Genomic DNA, 26,797 nt, shown 5'->3' with positions numbered 1-26,797 from the left:
AAAAGTTAAAGAAATGCCTATTCATTGCAGAAACTTGGAATGCAATTAAGCTCACCTGTAATCTCACCATAACTAGATTTAAATATAACTGACTGAAACAAGTTGCAAGACCTTTATCATAGGCCATTCTCAATTATGCAGTACTGTTTTTAAGGGTTGTCAGGTTGAATTAGTTTTCAGAAGCCCAACAATTCAACTCCAGGGTGGCTGCTGTGAGGGCTGAAACCAGAGGAAGAATTCCACACAATCCTGTGAAGTAGGACGTGAAAATTTTAAGCATGCCAATAATGAGCCTAAGTAAACACTTTAGATCACATAGAAAAATATGATCCAAAATATGAATTATCATCAGTCAGGAAGCAATAGTGGAATTGAGCCAAAATTACAAGAGCTATAATTTATTTTTTTAGAGTAATATAAGCTGTCATCACATTTCTAGATCATTTAATCACATAATATATAGTGTCCATCTATACAGACAACTAAAAATAAGTTGCATGCAGTTCTTATTTGAATGACTTCTGTTCACCACAATAAAATTTTTTTTTTTTTTTTTTTTCCCCGAGAGACATGGTCTCGCTCTGTCACCCAGGGTGGAGTGCAGTAGCGCAGTCTCGGCTCACGGAAACCTCTGCCTCCCACGTTCAAGAGATTCTTGTGCCTCAGCCTCCGAGTAGCTGGGATTACAGGCACACACCACCACGCCTGACTAATTTTTTTATTTTTAGTAGAGATGGGGTTTCACCATATTGGCCAGGCTGGTCTTGAACTCATGGGCTCAAGTGATCCACTTGCCTCGGCCTCCCAAAGTGTTGGGATTACAAGCGTGAGCCACCACAGCCAGCCCACAATCAAAATTTACAAATGTTCTTTTTACATGCTGATACTGACATCTTGCTGACTGACGACGCTAATAGGGTAATTGGTGAACAAGAAAAAAAGAACTGAGAAGAAGCATCTTACCTGGTAACAAAAGTTCATACATGTAGAGGGGAAACAAAACAGGAAAAGTCTAAAGCCTATGCTGTCTGGCCAATTTCCTGTATCAAAGGATGCTGATATCCTGCAGAGGAATGACCCGTTATGTTGCTCTAGTAATTCTGAACAACCATTATTATTCATCTCTTTAAAAGCCTTTGCTTCAATCACTGTCATTTGAATCAGTATATTATTTAGGACCTCTTCCAATTCACCTGAGTGAAACTTTTCCCCATTTTCTTATGATGAAAAATTTCAAACATGCAGAAAAGTAGAAATAATAGTACCCTACCACTTAGATTCAACAATATTCAGCTGTCTTGTGATAGCCTTATTTCATTAAAATCTAGAAGAGCAAGAGTTCTATATATTTGTTAGCAGTTAATAATAACCACTCCCCAAAACATAGAGGCACATAATATCCTTTTTTTTTTAGGTGGAGTCTCACTCTGTCGCCCAGGCTGGAGTGCAGTGGCACGATCTCAGCTCACTGCAACCTCCACCTCCCAGGTTCAAGTGATTCTCCTGCCTCAGCCTCCCAAGTACCAGGCGCGTGCCCCCATGCCCAGCTGATTTTTTGTATTTTTAATAGAGACGGGGTTTCACCGTGTTAGCCAGGATGGTCTTAATGTCCTGACTTCGTGATCTGCCTGCCTTGGCCTCCCAAAGTGCTGGGACTATAGGCATGAGCCACCGCGCCCAGCCGTAATAAATATTTTTTAAATGAGAAGGCAATAATACCTGCAGCTTCACATAGTTCTGGCAATAAATAAAATATATTCTAGGCTGGGCACTGTGACTCACACTTGTGATCCTTGCACTTTGAGAGGTCCAGGTGGGAGGATTGCTTCAGGCCAGGAGTTTGAGACCAGTCCAGACAACATAGTGAAACCCCATCTCTACAAAAAAAAAAATTAAAAATGATCTGGGTATGTTGACTTGCTCCTCTAGTCCCAGCTACTCAGGGGGCTGAGATGGGAGGATCACTCGAGCTTGGGAGATTGAGAGTGCAGTGAGTCGTCATCTTGCCACTGAACTTCTGCCTGGACAACAAAGCAAGACCCTGAAGAAAAATAAAAGATATTCTGAATATATAAAAGATATATAGTCTCCACTATTTCATTAAATATTTATTGAGAGCCTATGTTGGGGAGGATGTGAAGTAGCAAAAAATGAGTAAGATATTGGTCCTGCCCTCCTGAAACCCAGAGTCTATAGAGAGAGGCAAATATGTGAACGGTTCCATGTAGTACAATGTGGTGGAGAAGGGCAGTGAGGGCCCAGAGGAGGAAACAACCAACTCGTTCCTGGAGATCAGTATTACTGCCATAAAGGAGAGGATGTGTGGTTCAGGGCCTCACAGGAGTAGAATTTTGATGGAAAAGATTTCACACAATAAATAACAGATGCAAAAACTGAGCAATATAAAACAGCACACCGCAAGTTTAAAGGAGTGGCTAGAGTGTGAGGCAATAAGAAGATTTTTCAGATGGAAAGATGATATTTGATTGGTTCTGCTACAATAAGGAGAATGGTTGGGACTGCAGACCAGAGATTAGAGATGAGTGCCTCACCTCTCTCTGTCATGAGAGTAGATCCACTTGTTTATTGTGTACTACATAATGCAGTGAGCAATCTAATAGTCCCTGCCGTCACTGAGCTTACAGTCTCATAACGCTCATCAATCGGCTACCAGTTTGCTCTCAAATCTCTTATGTCAGATCCTTCTATTTTCTCCCTCCTTGTTCTGTCAGATTTCTACCTTCTAATAACTAGGAAGCTATTGTATTAGTTACCCCCATGGGAACTTAGCATGTTCTCTTGAGATAAAAAATAGAAAAGAAACAGCATCTTATTTTTCTTTATATCCCCAACAGTTAAAACAATGTCTGAAATATCATATGCTTTCAACAATTCACTGAATCATTGATTTTTTTTTTTTTTTTTTTTTTTTTTGAGACAGGGTCTCACTCTGTGACCCAGGCCAGAGTGCATAGAGTGCAGTGGCTCAATCATGGCTCACTACAGCCTCAACCTCTCAGGCTCAAGCAATCCTCCCACCTCAGCCTCCCAGGTAGCTGGGACCACAGGCACATGCCACTCCAAGGCCTGGCCTGTGTGTGTGTGTGTGTGTGTGTGGTTTTTGTTTTATTTTTTGGAGAGACATGTTTTTGACGTATTGCTCAGGCTGGTTTCCAACTCCTGGGCTCCTGGGCTGAAACGATCTGCCCCCCTCAGCCTCCCAAAATGCTGGGATTTATAAGCATGAGCCACTGCACCTGGCCAATTGTGGAGATATTTAGAAAGTATAATGAGCAGGAATGGGTGACCTTTAGGATATAGTGGGTGTGAGAAAAATGGAAAGGCAAGGATGCTGCTATGTCTCCTGGTTGTAGGGGACTAGGTGGATGGTGATGTCATCAGTTGAGGTAGGAAATAACACAAGATGAATAGGATTGGGGGAGAGGAGCGAGAATGAGTTCATTTCTGACATGTTGAGATAAAGTTTTCTTTTTTTTTTTTTTTTTTTTTGAGACAGAGTCTCACACTGTCGCCCGGGCTGGAGTGCAGTGGCGCAATCTCAGCTCAACTTCTGCCTCCTAGGTTCCAGCGATTCTCCTGCCTCAGCCTCCCAAGTAGCTGGGACTACAGGCACCCACCACCACGCCCAGCTAATTTTTTGTAATTTTAGTAGAAACGGGGTTTCACTATGTTGGCCAGGCTGGTTTCAAAACTCCTGACCTCGTGATCTGCCCGCGTCAGCCTCCCAAAGTGCTGGGATTACAGGCATGAGCCACTGCGCCTGGCCAGTCTTCAGATCTTTATACAAAATCTGGTGGAACTTTTTAATCAGAGGGGCTTGAACACAACTAGAATTGTTCCAGTGCTGAAAAATAAATTGTCTAGCTTCGTTTGTCAAAATTTATGTTTGGAAAAATTCTTTATTTAGAGCTTACTTTCTTAGGTAAAAGCTGCTTAAAATTTACCCCTTTTTGGATTTATTCCAAGTTGATTCATGTAGCATTAAATGAATGAAGAACCAGTAACTGATCATTTCTGCCAGGTGTATTGGTCAGAGAATTGAAAAGGACATTTGATCGAAGTAATGGCAGTAATGTAGAGACACACAAATAAATATAAAAAATTGACCAGACATAAGATGGACATCATGAAAAGAATTTTAAAGTTCTTGACTTTTTTGATAATACAGTGAGTTTTCTTTTTTGTTGTTTTGGTGTTTGGGGTTTTGTTATTTTGTTTTTGTGTTTTGGCTGGGATCCAAGTGAATACTTTTATCTAGGATTGTATTTTAAACTTCAAAGAGTTGCATGTAGTCTTATTTGACAGCCTAAATTGGTTCTTACAATAATGCAAGTTTTCATATGGGGATTGTATAGCTAATATATTATTAATAAAATAACCACTTAGATAAATTTGATTCCCCTGCTATTTACAAGTTCGTTTACTTCTTTATTAGGTTCTGTGATAAACAATTTTAAATTCCTATTTTCACAGAGTAGAAATAAGTATGTATACTACTTTTTTCTTTTTGTAGCTATTTTTCTTTAATTCTTTTGTGCAGAAACATAAATGTTTTATAAGATGTTATTGCTATAATAAATCTAAGTTTGTCAAATTCCAACTTATGTAGAATTAACTATACAGTATGTTGCACTTAGACCAGAATTATAAAATATATGTATTACAGTATTTTCACAACCGTAATACATTTTAAGAAAAAATATATCATTTAAAATATTTTCTTTACCATGTAGTCTTCAATGAGCAGAGAAGGGGTTTTCTGAAGTGAGATTAGACAATAGAGCCAACTTCATTTTTTATGCACGTGAACGGAGAGGGCTTGAGGTTATTAGTTGAAACCGAGTAACCTTTCCAGGCTTTCATCTCTTTCTTTTCAAATTTGAATATGAAAAGCATATTCAAGTCAAAGACCATCACTTTAATGACATTTGGCAGTCATTTGATTTATTAGGTTTTAGAAAAAATTTTCCTTTAAATATTTCATCATACTATGCTAATCCTAGTAATATTGCCAGCTGCAGCCTTGTACCTGTATTAGTGGAGACAGAATGGTGTGGAATTTTCTCTGTCATCCTAGTAAAATTTCCATGAATCTACTGAATAATAAAATAACCTTATTGAAATATTCAGATTTGGGTTTTTAGTTAAAGTGTCTTAGAATACATAATAAAAGAAAATGTCTTTTGAAAGAAGGGGGCAAAATTACTTCATCAAATATTGAGGGGGTTTGACAGCAATGGAAATTGTTCTTTATGGTAATATTTTTATAATAGGATACTTATACTTTTCAATTTGATTAATTATATGCTTTGAAATATCTAAGTAACCACTATGGTGAATTTACACACTGATTTACATTAAACAATGAATTCCTAAAAGCTGGTCATAAAAACAGGTCTTATTTTCAGGTTTTTCTAATTGTTATGTGAAGTTATATAATTTATAGCATGTCTCTAAATTTAGTAAAATAGGATTTTAATACTAAAAGACAAACTTTAAATTATAAAAAACAGATTTAACTGAGGAGTTATCTTGGAGTGTGATACAATTTCTAATCCTAGTCTATTAATTATTTGAAATCATTACTCGAGGAAACATTTGTAATTCCCATGTTGATGTCTATGACACCAAAATCTATTAAGCAAGAATTAAAGTGAAAATTAAATAAACACCATTTTAGTTGTTAATTTTGTAAAAATAAAATTAAAAATAAATTGTGAGAAAATGTTCAAGTTGACATAAAATTGTTTCTTTTGCTTGAAAATGTATTATTTATTGAACAAAATATATTATGACAGAATATGAGAGAATGAACTGTAGTTTCTGCTCTAGTTAATATTGATTCATATAGCTACACGTATTAGCATAATACCTATAAAGTGTTCAACAGGCTTTGATCTCTGAATAACTGAAACTTTCTCAGGTACTGTAGATTAAGTAAAAGCAGTGATAAACACGTACTTCATTACATAGTTTGAAACAAGGACAACTTGTCATTCTGAAAGCAATCGGAGATGAAGATCTCATAATCTTCACTCCTGATAGACTACTAGTGGGGTATTTATAGCCTCAAATGTAAATCAGGAGACTATTGCCATGACACTGTTAACTTCAAACCCTGGGGCATTAGAATCTCATTCTCGCTCTCTGTCGTGAATAATCTATCATGTGTAACATACAGTAGTGTACGTTGCATTCAAGAAAAGAAGCCCATTGGCCTTCGTGTTTTATTTAAAATTGATAGTGGAAAGTAATAGTGGATCTTTTTGTTCAATTATTTTATTTCTTTGTTTTATTTTGTTTTTGCGCTTTAAACAGCCATCAGAAAAAATTCGGATTGAGATCATAGCTCTATGCCTTAATGATTCTCAAGTAACCATGGATGACACTATCCAGCGGCTGTTCGTTGAGTGTCGATTCTACAGTCTTCCTGCTGAAGAGACACCCATGTCGCTTCCAAAACCCAAGAGTGGGCAGTGGGTCTACTATAACTATAGCAATGGTATGTATGATTCATTTGTAATACAGACTTTTATGTTTGTCTTTTTTATTTATGAAAGAAGCAGAAAGAACAGAGAGAAAGTTTATTTCTCTAATGTTCACATAAATTCGTGGAAGTCTTGTCAGAATTGATTAATAAAAGTCAAACCAGTAGCATAAAGATTAAGAAAATAAAGTTGGGCTAGGCACAGTGGCTCACACCTGTAATCCTAGCACTTTGGAAAACCAAGACAGGTGGATCACTTGAGCTCTGGAGTTCCAGACCAGCCTGGGCTACATGGCGAAACCGCGTCTCTACAAAAAAAAAAAAAAAAAATACAAAAATTAGCCGGGCATGGTGTTACACGCCTATAGTCCCAGCTACTCAGGAAGCTGAGGCAGGAGGATTGCTTGAGCCTGGGAGGGTGAACCTGCAGTGAGCTAAGATCTTGCCACTGCATTCTTGCTTGAGTGACAAAGTGAGACCCTGTCTCAAAAAAGAAAGGAAAAGAAAGTTGAGGTAATACCAAAGTTAAGAGAAAACAAAACAATGTGAAAAAATATTTCTAAGATGGTCCTGCTATATAACAGTTCAACAGAAAAATGTCAGCTGGGTCTATAATTAGGAGTTTAATTTAAACATATGATATTTCAAAGAAATATCTTTCAAAGAAGTAGTTTTTTAATCATATAATTCAAAGCTTTCAATGTCCTATTTTTTGTCTACCTTTCTGATCAATGTCATCACATGGATGTTTTTACAATACGTGTGTATATCTCTCTCAGTGTCTAGATGTTCAAGATTTTAATTGAGTGAAGCGTAAGTTCTTACTACACCTTTCATCATATAGCACACACATCCATTCATAGCAGCAGGCAGGTTTTCTGTCTTAGGGCTTGATCTAGCAGCCAGTTGACATGTAAGTTTACCACACCAGCACAGACCCGACAGGTACCCTATAAATTCTGAGATCAATCAACTTTATTGTGTGATTGTTAGTATATAATTGGAGAGAAATAAAAACTAATATCAGGCTACCATGACCCTAAGCTAAAACAGCTTAGTATGTTCTCCTAGAGCTCTACATTAAAACAAACCATAAAAATGGAGTGTCGTGCTATTTTTAGCAAAATAGGCCATCTCATGCTAGTTCATCGTTATTTTTTCCTCACTAATCTTAGAAATTGCATTTTAATCAACAGTATAACCATGCTGTTGTATCAGCAGGATTACAAATGCTCATGATTACCTTTTTTTCCCCCCATCTGGCATTTTTAGAAATATGTTCATTCCTCAAGACAGTAGTCTTAAGTATCCAGAGATGTGGCCTAGTGGTCTAGTCCTCCCTGTATCCCCAGTTTTTACTATTATGTGAACTAAGGCAAGATGTTTTAAGTTTCATGATTTCTTGGTTTCTTATTTGAAAAGTAAGGTGCTTTCTAAGATCCACTCCAGCTTAAATTCTACAATAACAGGTGTGTTAAGAAATCACATGTGAAATAAGTATTGTGGACAGGACAAGAATCTGATTCCTCCTTCATTTCATGCACTTAATATAAAGAAAACATTTCCAAAAGTATTTTCTCAGGCTTCCTGGAAATCCTCAATTGCAGAGTACCAGAAAAGAAAACCATATCAAAATATTATTAATAATGAAAGAACTGTTCAGTCAACTAGTTTTAAGAAAGATACCCCAAGAAAAATGACAAACTCTTTGGCTTTTGTATTATTCTTTGTAAAGGTCAGCAGTAGAATATTTGGTTGGACTGGCAACAAAATTGTTTTTTAGAGATTAATTGTGTATTGAGAAACTTGGCCATGTCAAGGAATAGATGTTTCCATTTGCTTGAAGAGCAATACAGATCTTTCTTTAGGTCAAACTGTGATATATGCTTAAATGGCCCAAATTTTTTACATTCTCACATGGTTACCTCTAGGTCTGTTTGAGGTCTGAGGCTTTTGCCCAGGTTGGAGTGTAGTTGTACCATCTTGGCTTACTGCAACCTCCACTTCCTGGGTTTAAGCGATCCTTTCACCTCAGCCCCCCAAGTAGCTGGGATTAGAGGGACACGCAGTCACACCCAGCTAATTTTTGTATTTTTGGTAGAGACGAGATTTCGCCATGTTGCCGAGGCTGGTCTCAAACTCCTGACCTCAGGTGATCCACCTGCCTCAGCCTCCCAAAGTGCTGGTATTACAGGTGTGAGCCACTATGCCCAGCCTGTTGGTGCTTTTTGGTTTGTTTTTTCCCTTTACTGCAGGGTATTTTATTGTCTAATTGGTATGTTAACAGTTACTTATGTTTCTAATGAATTAATCATTTGATAGCAGCAAGGAAACCAGTAATCTGTTAGAAATGAATTCAGTAAAAGTGTTTACTATACCTTTTTTTGGTTTCTTTTCCTATCTAATGAGATTTGACTGTGTAGAATTTTCAAGATTAATTGAAAATAATTTTAAGGATATTTTTCTGGGAGGAGGGGAAAGGAATGTACTCCGTGCTTAGAAGCAAACTAATGCTGTTTTATATCTGTTATATCTGAAAAAATGAGCTCCTAGGTCATCAGCAAATTTGAGAAATAATTAATATTAAGCTTGTTGAATGTTTTATTTTTCATTTAAGTATGACATAATGAAGATGTTTATTTTCAAATTATTATATTTGCATCTCCATTGCAGGGGGATCTCCTTGAGTCTTTGGTTAATAAGTAACTATCTCATGTAATTATTGTAATGATTTACCATTCACTTGTTACCTGATACAGAAGGTCAATGTAATGTAGACTTAGATCTTCCAAATCTCATTAAATATCAATGAAAGTAATTTTATTTCCAAACTGACTTTTTAATTCAAATGGATAATTTAGAGGACAATTAGTACATGCTATCTTCTGTTTGAACACCATGCAGTAGAGAGGTTAGCTGAACCTAGCAATGATTTTACCCTACATTGTGACTTGAATCTGTACAAAAGAGACTTGTATGTTCAGGCCCAAATTAAGTACATAAAATGAGAGATGCAGACTAGTGATCCCCTAGATTATTCATAATTGAATTCAGCCTTTATTAAGAGGTATTAAAACCAGTGTAACCTACACACAAAGAAAATATATATCTCCTGGCTGGGCATGGTGGTTCACATCTGTAATGCCAGCACTTTGGGAGGCTGAGGTAGGCGGATCACGAGGTTGGGAGTTCAAGACCAGCCTGGCCAACATGGTGAAACCCCGCCTCTACTAAAAATACAAAAGTTGGCCCGGCACAGTGGCTCACACCTGTAATCCCAGCACTTTGGGAGGCCGAGGCGGGCAGATCACGAATGTGAGACCAGCCTGTCCAACATGGTGAAACCCTGTCTCTACTAAAAATACAAAACTTAGGTGGGCATGGCGGCAGGCGCCTGTAATCCCAGCAACTCAGGAGGCTGAGGCAGGAGAATCGCTTGAACCCAGGAGGCGGAGGTTGCAGTGAGCCAAGGTTGTGCCATTGCACTCCATCCTGAGTGACAGAGAGAGACTGTATCTCAAATAAATAAATATATATATGTATATATCTCTTAGGAATACCAACACTGAAAAACTAAAATTGAATTTACTTGCCAGACAGTGGTATCAAGAACAAAACATTTGTATTTTATTGGGCCTGAAAATTTTGCTCAGAGAATGCTGAGAAAGCAAGAAAATAGTTTGGGAAAAAATAAGATTAATGGTAGGTCTGAAGAATGTTGTCTGGGCCGAATAAAGCCTACAGTGGAATTGACAGTGGGAAGAAAAAGATTAATGAAATCATCCAAAGTTTTTATGAGACTTATACAGGTCTGGACCCTTAGCCTCTGAACAGTCTGTCTTTTGGAACAGTCTGTCTTTTGGAACAATTGAAGTTTAATTCAAAAGATGAAGATGATGTAAAACATCAGATTTTGTGACTAATAGGAGGAGAAATTTGACAAAGATAAGGATGATAGGGATGATAACTCTTTAATACAAACATTATCTGAGATTCAAGGTTATCAACTCCTTATAATTAAGCCATCTGCATTTCTTCTGCCATATGACATTGATAACAGAATATAAGGATTTATCCAGCTTGCAGAAGTAAAGGATATGTTTTTAATGGTAGTTGACTGAAGATCAACTAAAGTATTTGGACTACTAGTTTGTATCCTTTTTGAGACATATGCTTTCAGTAAGTTTATGTCAAAATCATACAAGTCCTAAACAAATGTGATTTCTGAGGGGAATGAAAGGTAAATACCTTAACTTTTGGAGAGTTCTGATACTTTTAATAATCACCAGAGTCACTTTTTATAGGATGTATTTCAGGTTTTGAAATTGTAAGTTTTTTTTAACCCTCTAGGATTTTAGAATACCAGATGAACCATGGTTAGTCATAGGATATCATGACATAATCAGAGGCGGCCAAAGTGTTCCTCTTCCCCACAGTATTCAACCCAAAAGTGTTCACTATCTCCTGATCCCATTTAAAAATTTGGCAAATGAATATTGGGCCAAACAATGGTTCTCAATGTGTAGAACCCTCACCACCAGCAGCAACAGAAGCTGGAAATGTGTTAGAATTGCAAATTCTCAGGCCCTCATCCAGACCTACTGAACCAGAAACTCTGGGAATACAACTCAATAATCTGCATTTTAACAAGCCCTTTAAGGGGTTGTGATACACAATGAAGACTGAGAACCATTGGGCTAGATAAAGATGCCCAATCTAGGCCTTGTTTGTGGAAGCAGGAGAGTTCCAACTTGGTACACTTTTGGAGAACTAAGCTTATTGGTAAGTAGCTGGAGTATTTTCAAAAAGAATATTTTGAAAGTTTTCTGCCAAGAAATATGATTTGACACACCTAGACTAGGTATATCTAAGCAGTATTCCTTTATGAAACAAAAGAAAATGAGGTGACTTCACTTGATACTGTTATGAAACATTCTCTTACCCTCTAGCCTTGTGTTAACAAAATGACCAGAGCTTAAACAGGAAAACTTTGGCTGCACAGGGAGGAAGGAGAGGTTATGTAGCATGGAGGTTAAGAGAGCAGACTCTTGAGGCTAATATTGCTGGATTCAAATTCTGGCTCTGCCGCATTCTAACTAGGTGGTCTTGGACAAACTCCTAACCTTCTCTGGATCCATTTAATCATCTGTAAAATGTGGGTCAGGTTCTTAACCTACATGATGACAGTAAAAGTATTGAGTGTAGTACCTAGCACATAAATATTACCCAGTAAATAGTGGCAGTCATTTTTATCTTTACTAAGAGAATAGGAAATATAGTATGCTGGCCAACTGGATAAAGCAGAAGCATAGGGAATCCCCAATGACACCACTTTTTAAAACCAATTTCAATGGTAAGGATGTTTTAAAAAGAAAAATTAGGCCAGTCATGGTGGCTTAGACCTGTAATTCCAGCACTTTGGGAAGCCAAGACTGTAAGATCACTTGAGGCCAGGAGTTCAAGATCAGCCTGGGCAACATAGGGAGACTCCATCTCTACAAAAAACAAAAATTAGGTGGGCATGGTGATGTGCACCTGTAGTCCCAGCTACTGGGAGGAGGCTAAGAGCTAAGGTGGGAGGTTCAGTTGAGCCCAGGAGTTCGAGGCTGCAGTGAGCTATGATCACACCACTGCACTCCAGCCTGGGTAACAGAGCAAGACCTCCATCTCTAAGGGAAAAAAAAAAGTAAATTTAGAATGACCCATATGGTCTAGCAATTTCACTTCTAGTTATATACCAAAAAGAATTGAAATCAAGAACTCAGATACTTGTATGCCCGTGTTTAGAGCAGCATTATCCATAATAGTCAAAGGTGGAAACAATCCAGATGTGTGTCACAGGGTAAGTGGATAAACAAAATGTGGTATATACATATGATGAAATATTGTACAGCCTTAAGAAGAAATGAAATTTGACATATGCTACAAGATGTATGAACCTTGAGAACACCAAAGCTAAATGAAATAAACTGGACACAAAAGGACAAATACTGTATGATTCCACTTACATGACATACCTCAGGTGGTCAGATTCATACAGACAAAAAGTGGTTACCATGGGCTGGGAGGAGGGAAGAATGGAAAATTATTGATTAATGAGTATAGAGTTTTGGTTTGGGAAGATGAAGAAGTTCTGGAAATGGATAATGGTGACGGTTGTATCACAATGTGTAGGTACTTAATGCCACTAAACTGAATACTTAATTGTTAATTTAAGATGGTAAATTTTATGTTATGCATATTTTGCCACAATAAAAAAAGTTTTAAGCCATTGAAATTTATCACATCTGGTCTAGGTTTAATTGGAAGACCCTTTATTTGAATGCTGGCATTTTAAATTCAGTCTTTTTTATTTAACCACTGAGATTACCCTTGTCTTCAAACAATGGAAGCCAGTATGACATAAAAGCTTTACAACTCTGAAGTCAAAAACAATATGGTGTACCATATCTTGAATTGGTAATTAACAGCAAAAAAAAAAAAAAATCCCATTTGGAAAAAAAGTTCCCCTTTAGCATTGTGTAACTAGCAGCTTCTAAAAAACAAAGTACTATCTTCCAGTGATCTGTTAGCATGACTTTTTGGCATTGAGAAATAAAACAAAATACTCTGAACCTTTGAATCTGTATTGATTTCTATAAACTTCAGTAACCTATATAACTAGCCACATTTACTAATATGATACCATGCAAAGAGCAGTAAGCTAGGAGCTCGTGTTTGACTTTGGCTATCCAGAGTTGATTATTAACTTGGTTATTATGTCTTGGATGATTCTTCTCTGAAACCACTAACCCATCCCTATACCTGTACCTTTATGTCTCTCCCACTATGTGCCTACTCAGTGCCTTTGGCCCTCAGTTAATATTTGCTCAACTGAGCCAAACAAATGAGTTGATAGCATCATAATTTGGAATTGAACTAAAATTGTTCAGGGAAACATTTTCAACATAAAAGATGTTTGTTCCTGGCACAGCCTAAGGAGAACTGGCTTTAGAATTATCATGATATCTTTCACCCTTTGTGTGCTTTTCACCAGGGATAATCTCTAAGTTGAGATCTGGTCACAGGGGAGCCTTTACATCCAAAATGGCATATGAAAAGGAAATGCCTTCAGAAGCTAATGCATGGCTGAAAGGCTGCCAAGCTGAGAAAAAATAATCAGGAGGAAAATTGTAGTGTTCGCACACTGAGATGCCATTTTCCCAAAGTGCAGACGCTTACTTACAATGTCAAGAGTTTACCATCTTCTTTCTGTTGAGACTTGAGGTCAGTTATCTAATCTCATGCTTCAGCCAAGTGAAGTCTGGCCACATTCCTCGAAGCCAGCATGTGCCTTTAAAACCAAAAACCTCACACCCTAAAAAGCCTTTCTCTCCCTGCACCTTTCTCTCCCATACCCCTAACCAGCAGGCGTCAGCCTGTGGATTTCCTCAACCCAATGCACTAGACGCCTCTTTTATTGCATGTTGTGGCAGGAGAGAAGGATTAAATTACTGAGGCTGTCAGGAAGGACAAGCACTCTGCCATACATTATCATTATCACTTGCTTCTTGGGTGAAAGAAAATGCAGTAAATCCCTCAAATACAAAGCAATAAAGACCATTGGCTTTTACTGTCATGACTGCCAGTGCCATTAACAGGCAGTGACAGTGATGTGGCACTCTTAGATGTTGCTTGTATCTTTTCTGACAGTGTGCACATAAACCTGCCAGGGACATGACATTAGATCACATGACTGTTCAGATTTGATTCTGGTTTCTGGAGCTGTTTTCTTTTCCCAGGCATACAAGTGAGGTGGCATGACTTGTGTCTTTAAAAACAGGCATTTTTAAAAATACAGAATGGTACTAATATAGCCTATTCCTGAGTGACTTTCTTTTTGGAATTTTTTTTCTTTTGGTATAGTGATCTACGTGGATAAAGAAAACAACCAAGCAAAGAGAGACATCTTAAAAGCTATACTACAAAAACAGGAGATGCCTAATAGAAGGTACATTTTGGCAGTCCAAATTATCTAATGGTTTACATAAAGTAGATCTCTGTAGCAGGATGTGGTTAAAATAAAAGGCACAAGATAAGGAAGCAGAACACTGGGGTTCTGTGACTCACTCTGTGTCCTTGAATGAGTTCGGGATCTCTGTAGATTGCCTTCTTCCTAGAAATGTAATGGCCCTTCCTACTATACAAAGTAATTGTAACGATCCTATAGGACTTTGAACACCAAAGACTGGGCAACATGTATAAAGTATCCTGTTGCCACTCCTGTAGTTGTAAAGACTAACAGGTTGAAAGGTGGGTGCACTCGAGTCACATGCCTCGGGTATAAATTCTTGTCTTATTGCTTTCTAGCTGACTGACCTCAGACAAGTTACCTAACCTTCTTGCACCTCTCTCTCTTCAACGTTAAAATGGAGATGATAACACCATAGAGGGTTGGTGTGAGGATTAAATAAGATATGTATGTAACACAGATAGTATAGTACCTGACACGTAGCGCACAGTGAGTGTTAATCGCAATCATTGTAAGTAGTGACATTAGTATTACTGTTTGTAATGGCTCATCAGCCTTTCAGACTAATTTGTATCTTACTGTCACTGTTTAATAAGCCATCATTTCATTATTTTTTGAAGGCATTTTTTTCTAATTTAAATAAGATACCTTGCAATTCTGGTTCAGTAGAGAAAATATATGTATATAATATTCAGAAGAAAAAAAAAACAGTTTTCTTAAAAAGTTAGTGCTTCTGTGTGAGCTTCTGCCACAGAGTTTGAGGAGTTACCCCTGTGCTGCTTGTTAACCGCAAGCTGGTTTCTCCAGTGCCCCTTGCTGGCCCTCCTCCCTCAGCCTGAGTACACCTTTTCTGTCTCCATTGCCCACTTCTCCTTGCCTTATGACCTACTGATAACACAGCCTATCACTGCCTCAAAAACAGCACTGACTCTGCCGCCTTGGGAGACTCAAGTTCTTTCCTTTCCAGAGGGCCATAAAGTTAAAGACATGTTTTTCAAAAGAGCTTCCAAACTAGCATTTTATCTTCTGTTTGAAGAAGAGAGACTGGAATTCTTAGCTCTTGGGATCTGATAATATAGCTTTATCACTATTCTTTCACTAGCTCCTGAAATACATCATTTCTTTGGATCTCAGTTTTTATTTCTGAAGGAAAGGTAAAATCCTGTTAAGCCTGAGGCTCTACTTTTTCCAGGATGGTAATCACTCCGGTTTGACTTGCTTCAGCTTCTTTCAGGGCCCCCTTCAAAACCACCAGTCCCCCAGGGTCACCCCAGGTCATGAGTGACGAGGGAATAAACAGCAGTGGCCGTGGCACCTGCTTCCCCACGGTCAGCGAGCTGCACCATGGCTGTCTAGGATGGAGCTCAGTTCCCATGGACAAGTCCTGGGCTGCGATTCAGTAGCCTATTCAGTCTTCTTTGTCTGCCTCTGTGTTCGCTTTGTTTCTGAAATGTGAGATCATATTGTAACATATTGGGAGACAATTTTTTTTACCCCAAAAGTGTTTATTTTAAAAATTTAAAAGCAAGTTCTGCTTTCATATTAGACCTGCCTTTCCTCAGAGGACCCACTTATTTGTACCAGAATAGATTAAGAAATTTAAAAAGGCCAGGTGCGGTGGCTCATACCTCTAATCCTAGCACTTTGGGAAGTCAAGGCAAAAGGATCCCTGGCACCCAGAAGTTAGAGACTGGCCTGAGCAACATAGTGAGACCCCCTATCTCTACTAAAAATAATTTTTAAAAATTAGCCAGGCATGGTGGCATGCACCTGTAGTCCCAGCTACTGTGAAGGTTGAGGAGGAAGGACCGCTTGAGCCCAGGAGTTCGAGCTTGCAGTGAGCAATGGTTGCGCCACAGTACTCCAGCCTGGGTGACAGAGCAAGACCCTGTGTCAAAGAGAAAAGTCCACAGTAACTGTAATGACTCCCACTCTCCCATGGTTGTTTCTGTCAACACCCGCCAAAGAAACAAATGTTCATGTCATTTTTTAGAAAAATAGAGAGGTGTTGCAGGTGCCAAGTGACTGGCTCAGGGCTTCCAACCATGGATGAGTGTTTGAGTGCTGGCCATGCACTCCTCGAACCACCATGGGAGAGGATGGCCCCATTTACTGCTCTCCCTCAACAGTATCATTTTCCTAAGGGAAATAGGCATTTCCATGTATGTTTTTCCACAGCCAAAAGCCAATTGTTATTCCAGCAAACGTTCTCACCTTTTTTAAATACTCAGAGGTCACATTATTTAAAGTAGCTCCTAGTTTATGAGAATTCACTTTCTCAGACAGCAACCCTGTTGAATATTGGTGATAACCTACAAAACGACGGTTGGAGAAGTTTGATGTATCTTCCCCGACATGTCTAAAGTTATAGACATTGTATAATAAATTATATATAGTACCTTTGCATGCCACCCCATGCTGTATCTGCAGATATACATGTGTCACTTTAAAAGGGAGGTAATATATTGAAATATGCCTTCAAACAGTATTTATTTGAAGTCATAGTTTAACACTGACTTGAGGTCCCTTTTTGGTTTCAGTTTTTTCTTGTTAACAGTGTTCTGTTGAACAGATCCACCCCTGAGGAAGACAGACTATGATAATAAATAGACAGATAAACTAATTACATTTGCAGTAAGACTAAGAGAAAACCAAACACGTTAAATGCCAAAATAGAAAATAACAGTGAAAGCTGAATCAAATTCAGTGAATCCTCAGCATTGAATCTGAGGAGGTGACACGTAAGCTGGTTCATGAAGGATGAGAGGACTCAGTCAAGTCACAAAAAGCTCAGAGAATATCGTTTTGGGCAGAGGGAACTCCAGGCATGAAGGAGTATAGAGAGATGTGTTCCAGGACCAGGCAGAGGTCGTTAGCAAGTCTGGTCTCACTGAGAAGTAGAGTGGCAGGAGAAAGAGGTGGGAAGAGGAGGCGGAAGTAGCTCAGGTAGCACTTCCTGTGTTTCCTTCCACCTGAGTGCTTGACATCTGCCCCCTGTGTTGATCCAGGTCCTCAGACTAGACTGTAAGCGTTCTTTCAGACATGGAACAAAGTTTTCCTTTTTGTTTTGGCAGTGTTGGAAGTAAGAAGTAAGATTCTGTGTGTGTCTTTTTGTTATTTTTTAAAAATTAGTTTTAATTCTTAAATGATTTTAGTGTACTTTTCCTCCCTTTTCAGCTTAACTTTCTGGATTCTTAATTTTGTTTTTGACATCTTATTTTCCTATATATAGAATTTAAAGCCAGAAATATTGCATTTTTAAATTTCTAGTTCTTTCTCTGGCATTTAGAAGGCTTTCTTTTGCCACAGAATTCTCATATATTCAGTGGAGGTAATTGTCTGCATTTGTAAAGTGATACAGACATGATCCTTAGATATGAGACACTGTATGAAGATAACACTTAACATTATTATTACAGTCTGCATAGCCTCAGTCTTTTCTGTAAGTCTTGTGTTATAGTATGTGCATTATATGTTACTTTTAATTCCTCCTCTTCCAAGCAGTTTTAATTCTTCCTCTTTTCCTAATTCATTTTAGGAAAACTTATTTCATCATCATTCATCTTACTTAATTGGATGATATAATCAATGTATAATTTCGGAATCTAACTAAAATTTCAATTCAAACAAGCTTTTCCAATGCCACGTTTTTCTCTCCCCTTAGAAATGTAGAAGCATAAGCAACTCTATCTATATTAAAAATACTACTAAAAAAAGCGCAAACTTTACTCAGTGCTTACTGTGTTCCAGACAACAGTTCACTTGTATCATCTCATTTGATCCTCACAAGAGCCCTGTAAGATAGGTATAATTATCTCCATTCCACTGGTAAGGAAACTGAGATGAGAGAGGTTAAGTAATTTGTCTAAGGTCACACAGCTAAGCAGTAGGAAAGCAGGAATTTGAGCCCAGAATGGATGCCCTTAACCACTCCATCTTAATCCCTCTGTCTTATACATGTTATAAAAATTCCATTGTACCACATTGAAGGCCAAGATCTGTACGCTCTATAATTATTTTGTGAGTAGGTGTTAACTGTGATTTTGACCTAAAGGATTTCTGTTTTCTAATAAAAACTTATTGCAGGCCGGGTGCGGTGACTCATGCCTGTAATCCCATTACTTTGGGAGGCCAAGGTGGGCAGATCACCTGAAATCAGGAGTTGGAGACCAGCCTGGCCAACATATAGTGAAACTTCATCTCTACTAAAAATACAAAAATGAACCGGATGTGGTGGTGGGCACCTGTAATCCCAGCTACTAGGGAGACTGAGGCAGGAGAATCGCTTGAACCCAAGAGGCAGAGGTTGCAGTGGGCCAAGATTGCATCACTGCACTCCAGCCTGGGTGACAGAGTAAGACTCTGTTTAAAAAAAAAAACACAAAACCAAAAAAATTCTTATTGCTAGCTAAAAACAGAGACTTAGTAAAAGAATTCAATGTAGAATACTTACTTTCAGCAAGTTGGTTAAATGTATTGTCATGTTTACCTATAAGCGTTTGGAAAGGATTTTATTTGTGTTTTTCAAGGCATGATTTCTCAGAGATGTAGATTTTTATGTTTCTTGTTTTGTTTCTGATTTGGGATGGATACATTTTGAAAAGTTTAAAATGGTAAAGTTTACAAGCATCTATGGTTTAAGCTATGCTGCCAAGACATATCAAAAGAGTACTTAACTGTAAATTCCTGTCATTTGGTCAATCCAAGTGCATTTGGCCTCCGCAAAAGCCACTAATTCAAATCAGTTCCATCAGAACCCTACAATTATATGTCTTAAAGTAAAATAAAACTTGGATGCTATGATTGTAAGTTAAAGATTGCTGAAGTAATACAAACATTTGATATAACTGTTGGGCAGAGTTACAACATTTATCTAACATGATTCAAATGTTACCCTGGGAGCATGATCTCTGCGTTTTGTAGAATACATACAGTTTTGTTAAAGTCCTTAGTAGCAACTCCAGAGTTGTGTGTTTCTATAGGAAATGTTACGTTTCTATGGAAAATGCTGAAAACCTCCATGGTCTTTATTCACTTCATCCTTTTAGCCTTAAAAGTAGAGGTGTCAAAATACAATCAGATAGTATGTAATAGAGTGAACATCTGGTCCTTCTCTTTGCCTAGTAATTTTCTCAGATTATAGAGATAAATGTTAATCAGTGCTTAGAAAGTGGATTAGTGTTCATTTGAAGGTTGGGTGTTTTATAACAATTCTAATAGTTCATATAATAACTTATCTAACCTAGTGTACCTTTCTTTTTATTGGGATAATTGGAAACTTTAACATTTTATACCTAGTGATCACACCCCATTTGGGAGTTTTGTCTTGTGGTGATTTCTTCTCACTTGGTGATGACTTTCTCTGATCTCTACCTTACCAGCATTTGCTTCACCGTGGTCAGTGACCCTCCAGAGGATGAGCAGGACCTGGAGTGTGAGGACATTGGCGTGGCTCACATTGACCTTGCCAACATGTTTCAGGAAGGGAGGGACCTCATTGAGCAAAACATCGATGGTATGGGTGAAAATGTTACTCAGTTTGTGCAACCAACAATTGCTGAACTCCATACTCTTTATTGAAACCTTCTTTTTGCTGGCTCCAAGTGTGCTGAGTCACCCGTTACTTGAATCCTTTACAACTCAAGTTGATGCCTTGTTGAAGCTGAGGTGTCTTCCAATATCCTTTTCCTGCCTTCCCCACCTGCTTTCCTTTGAATGAACAGAAATTGTAAAATAATTAATTGAGCTTCACAAGGAATTATTCATTTTTTAGTATTGGGTGAAGGTATGAGAAAAAGTTGGCCATTGTTTGTTTGTTTGTTTGTTTTCTGAGACAGAGTTGTGCTCTGTCACCCAAGTTGGAGTACAATCTTGGCTCACTGCAGCCTCAACTTCCTAGACTCAAGCAATTCTCCCACCTCAGCCTCCCAGGTACCTGGGACTACATGCGTGCATCACCACGCCCAGCTAAATTTTTTGGTATTTTGTATAGAGACAGTGTTTCATCATGTTGCCCAGGCTGGTCTCTAACTCCTTGGTTCAAGTGATCTGCCCACCTCAGCCTCCCAAAATGCCAGGACTACAGGCATGAGCCACTGAGCCTGGCCAGATGTTTTTCCAAGGTTTATGGAAGCCACATTTCAGTTAAGACTTAACCTTAAGCATGTTATTCTGTTAATGTTTATGGAAGCCTTATTCCTACTAAGGTACTTAACCTTAAGCGTGTTATTCTGAGTGATCCTGATAGTGTCTTTCTCAAGGCTTCTCTTTAATTCAGTGTTGCAATGTAGTGATACAGTCACAGCAAGGAAGTAGTTTTGATACCTTACTTCCCACCAGGAATTTGTGAGGAGTAATGACATTTGATCTGTTCCTGACAAATGTGCTGTCCTGGATTTTTACCTCACTAGTTGTGATTCCCAACAATGCTTAATTTCTATTCTCTATTCTTCTGTTTCTAGAACATGCTAAATTGTTTTATTAATCAGACTTTTTAAAATCATAATCAGAGATGGCCTAGGCTTTATGTAGTAAATAGAGAAATAAAGCTGATTCCTAGTCCCATTTGTTGAGTTAGCAGAGCCATCTCTGGAAAAATGTGCATGACTTGTTTACATATTCTCTTGTGCATTCAACAGACACTGAAGTGAGCACCTCTTAAGAGCCAGGCATTCTGCTTACGCTGTAGTTCAGCCCTGGTTCATGGTCAAGCTGCTTGTCCTAGGTGTGTGTCAAGTGCTCAAAAGTCAGGCTCAAGCCAAATAATTAGCCAAAGTAGACCAAATAACCAAATTAGAAACTTCTTATGGGAAATCTTTATAAACTGTACATTTCTAACCACGTGGCAGTTGGTCCCAACTTTGGCACAGAGAAAAAGATGAGAGGATTGAAATATTCGCCTGAACCCTATTAAACACTACCAGGACCAAGAAAGTCTGACAAAAATACCACAATTATCTCTACTTTATATTCTTGGTATTTTTTCCAGACAGTTGTTTAGCAACCCATCTTCTTCTGTGAGATCACATATGACCCACTGATCTGACACGGCCAACTATTGTGGCCATGTTTTGGGAAAGAGCCAGAAGATCAGGCATAGGTGAAGTTGGGATTTTACTGCTTTGTTCTGTGGCAAGCATAGAAGTGAGAAGTCCCAAAGCAGAGATGACAGCTCCAGAGAATGAGCTGGGGACCACTCGTGCCATTTTGACTTCACCAATGCTCAGTTTCTGCACCTAACTCTTTATGTATCAAGTTTTAAGGCTTTCTAACAAATTTTCTTGGAATAAAAAAAACACACACACACACACATATATTAAAGTTCAAGGAAAACCACAAGGAATTATAAATTGGAAACTAAGCCAGTGTGGTAGCTCACACCTGTAATCCCAGCACTTTGGGAGACCAAGGCAGGTGGATTGCTTGAGCTCAGGAGTTTTAAGACCAACCTGGGCAACATGGCGAAACCCCATCTCTACAAAAAAATGTAAAAGTTAGCTGGCATGATGGCGCCCAACTGTAGTCCCAGCTACTCAGGAGGCTAAGGTGGGTGGTTGGCTTGACCCTTGGAGGCAGAGGTTTCAGTGATCCGAGATCACACCACTGTACTTCAGCCTGGGTGACAGAGCCAGACACTGTCAAAAAAAAAGGAAACTATATAAAGACCCATAAGTGATAAGTGCTATCAAACTTAGAAAGTCCAGGTTTCTGGCCTTGAGTCACTAGCCATTATCGTTGTCCAGAAGGGATGGAGTCTCAGGGGTTTAATCAGCATCCCATCTGGCTCCCACCACTGAGCCCAGATAATGCCCTTGGCTCCAGTCAAATAGTCCACCTTCCGGGCTGGGTGCAGTGGCTCAGGTCTCTAATCCTAACACTTGGGGAGGCCACAGTGTGGGGATCACTTGAGCCCAAGTCTACCTTTGGGACACCTCTGAAAGGAGTGGCCCCTCTTCCAAGAAAATCCCACGTATACTCAAACTCACAGACCTTAAGATTCTTGGGTCTGCCATTTTAATCTTTTCTAATTCCACATAAAATCTATTTTAAATGGAATGTTTTCCTCAGAAAGATAAATAAGTAATTCAAGCTATGATCGTGTAGCATCTATACAGCGGTTTGCCATTCTGAAACACTGTATAGATTATCATAAATTCCCTTTAGACTTACTGCTTACCAGCTTAAAAATACTTTTTTTTTTTTTTTTGAGGAGTCTCGCTCTTGTCATCTAGGCTGGAATACAGTGGCATGATCTCGGCTCACTGCAACCTCCACTGCCTGGGTTCAAGCGGTTCTCCTGCCTCAGCCTCCTGAGTAGCTGGGACTACAGGCATGCGCCACCATGCCCAGCTTTTTTTTTTTTTTTTTTTTTTTTTTTTTTTTTTTGGTAGAGACGGGGTTTCTCCATGTTGATCAGGCTAGTCTCAAACTCCCAACCTCAGGTGATCCCCCCACCTCGGCCTCCCAAAGTGCTGGGATTACAGGCATGAGCTACCACACCCAGCCACTAGCTTAAAAATTCTGATTGCAATGTGAGGGTCATTATCCTAGAGGCTTTCACTCGGTAAACTTCAGGATTAACTCATTAGTTTTAGCTGCACGTCCAGGTCCATGCAGTACATCTCAAATGCTCATCTCCATGCACACGTGACAAGGTTTATTCTTTAAATACCCAAGATGCCAGTGAACTTTGGACTTCTGTAGAACTATTTTCATCTTTTCAACTACTGTTTCTGTCTGCGAGCCTTTCCAAAGAAAAATCTGTTGAACAATATTAACACATTCCTGCTCTTTTCTCCCTAGTTTTTGATGCACGAGCAGATGGTAAAGGTATTGGCAAGCTCAGGGTAACAGTCGAAGCTCTCCATGCCCTCCGGTCTGTCTACAAGCAATACAGAGATGACTTGGAGGCTTGAAAGCAACTGCTCCAGAAGCATCTCCTACTCCTGAGTAAATGCTCACATGAAAGCTCCTACATGAGATTTTTGTAATTACTCTGGTGTATATAATCTACATAATTCATGGGAAGCTGGGAGTGGGGAGACTTGGGTTTGAAGTGTTGAAGTTTTGTATACTTTTTCATTTGTTTATTTCTCTACTCCCTCCTTCTCATAACTGCCAACCCTCAGGACTTAAGTTCTCCATAATGGGCAGTACCTTCTCAATAATGTATACCTACATGATAGCATGAGAAAGTCTATTTGCATTTGCAACATTTTCTTAGGAAGAACTGAAACGTAATTCCCATTTTTATTTTTAATAAGCAAAAGCATAAATCTTAGAAAAGCTATGAAAAAGAAATACTTTTATGTTATCCCTAATTGTCCCACTAAATGGAATGCCTATGATTAGCCTCATTAAGAGTTTTATACTGTGAAGATTTTATTAGAAGCAATATATGAAAATTACTTGGATTAATGTGTTAATCTTTCTCTTTAAAATGCTAATATCCATTTTATGCACATTAAAGCTCAGTATGCATTTTCTTTGATGCATGCAGTTTCTATCAATTAAATATAAAGAATGAAACTTAGCACCAACTTATTCAATGACTGCAAGTTTGTTGTTTTTCTTTCGTAAAAGTTCATTCTATTTGTATTATTTTCATGTATTTGTAATGGTGATATGGGATCCAAGGCTGTATATATAAAAAGGAGATAGGTATATAGATAGATGTGAAATTTACACGTTGAAAACAGCATATGACATAGAAAGAAATTATGAAAAGTATAACTCAAATTCTGATATGCTTAGTTAGACGTGAAAGGAGTATCTTTTTATCATTATTTAAATTTACATCAAGCCAGTACAGTGCCGGGGTGTATCTGGGTAACCAGATCCTCGAAAAGCAGCTCCGAAAGTTAATTTTCTAGCTTTTACCCAATCTCACTGAAGGATTTAATTGATATTTTTAATGGAGCTGTGAATCAATGCTGCAAAGGAATTGTCTCTAGAGGTCTAGGATATAATGCATTTCATTTTTTAATTTACTTTTTTATTTGTCATTTTCTTCAAAGGATTTTTATAGGCTGTGGGTTTTCACTGTTTGCAAACAGGCTATGTTCCTTCTTAAGCATATGTAAAGTATTCAGGGAGATAAGTAATTTATTAAAATCTACCTAATTTGCCGTGATATATTAAATCTCTGCTTCAGTGATCACAGACCATTTCATTTAGAGAATTAGGCATTCCCTCTTTGTGTGATTAAAGCTCTGGAAAATGAGTTCTTTGCTCCTATTTGTGAACATTCAAAGCCTGCTAATGGCAAGAAGATGGAATAGATTATGAGACAATTCATTACAGTTCAATAGAAAAAAAAAGCAGCTATAATGCAAAAATGCAAGTATGAATATCTGCATATAGTTTGAACCATCTGTGCTCTAATGGCTTCAATAATGACTCTCGTCTTTAGGAGGCTTTGAAATGACATCCGTACAATATTAATTTGTTGATGTACATTGTGGGACCAGTAGAGTATGATCTGACCACAGAAATCTATAAATTCTGTCTATGCCACTGGGCCTGTCTGTCCTGGGGCCTGCCCTCTCCGAGAAGAATCTTGCTCTCATCCAACTCGGCAAATCTTCATAATAACTCATTCCTCTGGAACCTTCTAGAGACCACAAACATCTGCAGACTAAACCTCTCCAATCCTAGTAAACAACCACATGTTTGTTGTCACTTAGGCTGGCTCTGAGCTCATTTTTTTGGCCCCTCTTTCTAGCTTTCTTTGGCTTTATGCAGTTACAGTGTCATTAAGGCCCATAATATTCCCTGCAGTAATTTAAAACAGCCAGATTATACCCTGGGATTAACTGAGTGGTTTTTGAGACATTTATTGTGGTATTCTCCCAGGAGGTTTGTATTATTGTTGTAAAATGTTACATCCCAAACTAAATAACCCTTCTGCAAGGAGAAGAACCAGATTGCACTGACTTCTTAGGATCATTAAGTGGAAAGGAAAAGTGTTTCTTAGAAAACTTCTGGGACCCAGTCACCTGTACGGAATGCATATCTTAGACAAGATTAGAGAAGCAGCCATGTTTCTGTCACATTGTTTACTGTCGTATTAAAGATTTCTAGTTTTAAAATATTCAGTTTCAAACTATTGCAAATTTTCACAACACTCATTTTCATAGCTAATTGCTGCTGACACATTTTGAAGTGGCAAGGTAGTATTAAATGCTGTCGTGTGGATACTTCAGTTGGGTTTCATAATCTGTTTGAGAATTGTGTTTGTTTTATCTTGTGGTAACCTGAGGCCATTGAAAAGCTTACCACCTTTTGGGTTAAAGAGCAGTGGTTTTCTCTTGGTGAGCCAAACTGGATCCATTGAAGAGGGCTTGGTGTCAGGGGCCACCAGCAGTGGCCTTACCACACAGATACCAGCTTAAGGTGTTGCTGGTGTGAATGTACAGTTCTTGGTGTAACTGGACCAGTGCACTCAGCACTTTTTTGGGCTGTAATGCTTTTAGTTTGGAAATATAAATAGAGATGTGATGTGGTACGTGGGAGAGTGTATTTTACATGTTTTTTTGCCTACTGTAGTAGAAATGTCAAATTCCCAGCCACTGTCATGAAAAGCAGTTGACAAAAATAAGTTTTATGGTTTACAGTGTGGTTTACGTAAAGAACATTTCTCTTCACTCTCAGTTTCAACATGTTTTCTAAATTATCATGGTTTACTGCCATTTAACTTAAATTAGTTTTTTTTAAGAATAAATAGAGAATATGTTTAATCAAATAAAGAAAGGCCACATTGAAATTCTGCTGTTCCTGCCATTCATTCGTTACCACAAAACAGAAATAATCTCTATGTGTTATGAAGACGTGTGGGCAGAGAAGTGGTCATGTGATTGGAGAGGTTTTGCGTGCACTCATGTTCCCACAACAAAACATAAATTATTTTAGTAATCTGACATCAAGAGCTGTGAAAATGAAAACCAGTTCTTACACATGTTCTAACAAGAATCTGATTAACATTTTTGTGGATATGGAAAATATTTTTTTTTTTAGTCAAACTGGCACTATTGCTGAATGTAGAATTATTTCCTTATGCACTAGATAGAAAAATGTGAATCATGTCTGTGAACAAATATGAAAATAAAATGTCATCTTTGTGTAGGACAAAACAACCAGGAGAGAGATTTTGGGATAAAAAATTATCGAGTGATTGACAATATCAGGATGATAATTCATCCCCAACAATCAGAGTACATTTTAATAAGTCACTCATGCCTGGAGGCCTCTGGCTACCTTAACAAAGAAAAACTAAACCC

The 26,797-nt window shown here is 38.2% G+C and overlaps 1 protein-coding gene across 7 annotated transcripts in view; it reads left to right on the top strand.

Annotated features, from left to right (window-relative positions):
• The window catches only part of RPGRIP1L (RPGRIP1 like), a 99,903-nt gene extending 73,620 nt beyond the window's left edge, over positions 1-26,283 (top strand). For all 7 annotated transcript variants that reach the window (XM_007993313.3, XM_007993310.3, XM_038008473.2 and 4 more), the window contains 4 exons: positions 6,340-6,523; positions 14,414-14,498; positions 19,901-20,034; positions 23,322-26,283. In XM_007993313.3, coding sequence (XP_007991504.1) covers positions 6,340-6,523; positions 14,414-14,498; positions 19,901-20,034; positions 23,322-23,434 — 516 coding nt within the window. In that variant the 3' untranslated portion in view covers positions 23,435-26,283. The remainder of the gene's footprint in view (positions 1-6,339; positions 6,524-14,413; positions 14,499-19,900; positions 20,035-23,321) is intronic.
• The last annotated feature ends 514 nt before the right edge of the window (positions 26,284-26,797 follow it).

Source organism: Chlorocebus sabaeus, chromosome 5 (assembly GCF_047675955.1).
Source record: "Chlorocebus sabaeus isolate Y175 chromosome 5, mChlSab1.0.hap1, whole genome shotgun sequence".
In the NCBI taxonomy this organism is placed as follows: Eukaryota; Metazoa; Chordata; class Mammalia; order Primates; family Cercopithecidae; genus Chlorocebus; species Chlorocebus sabaeus.
The sequence above is the reverse complement of the archived record's forward strand: the minus strand, read 5'-3'. Positions and strand labels throughout refer to the sequence as shown.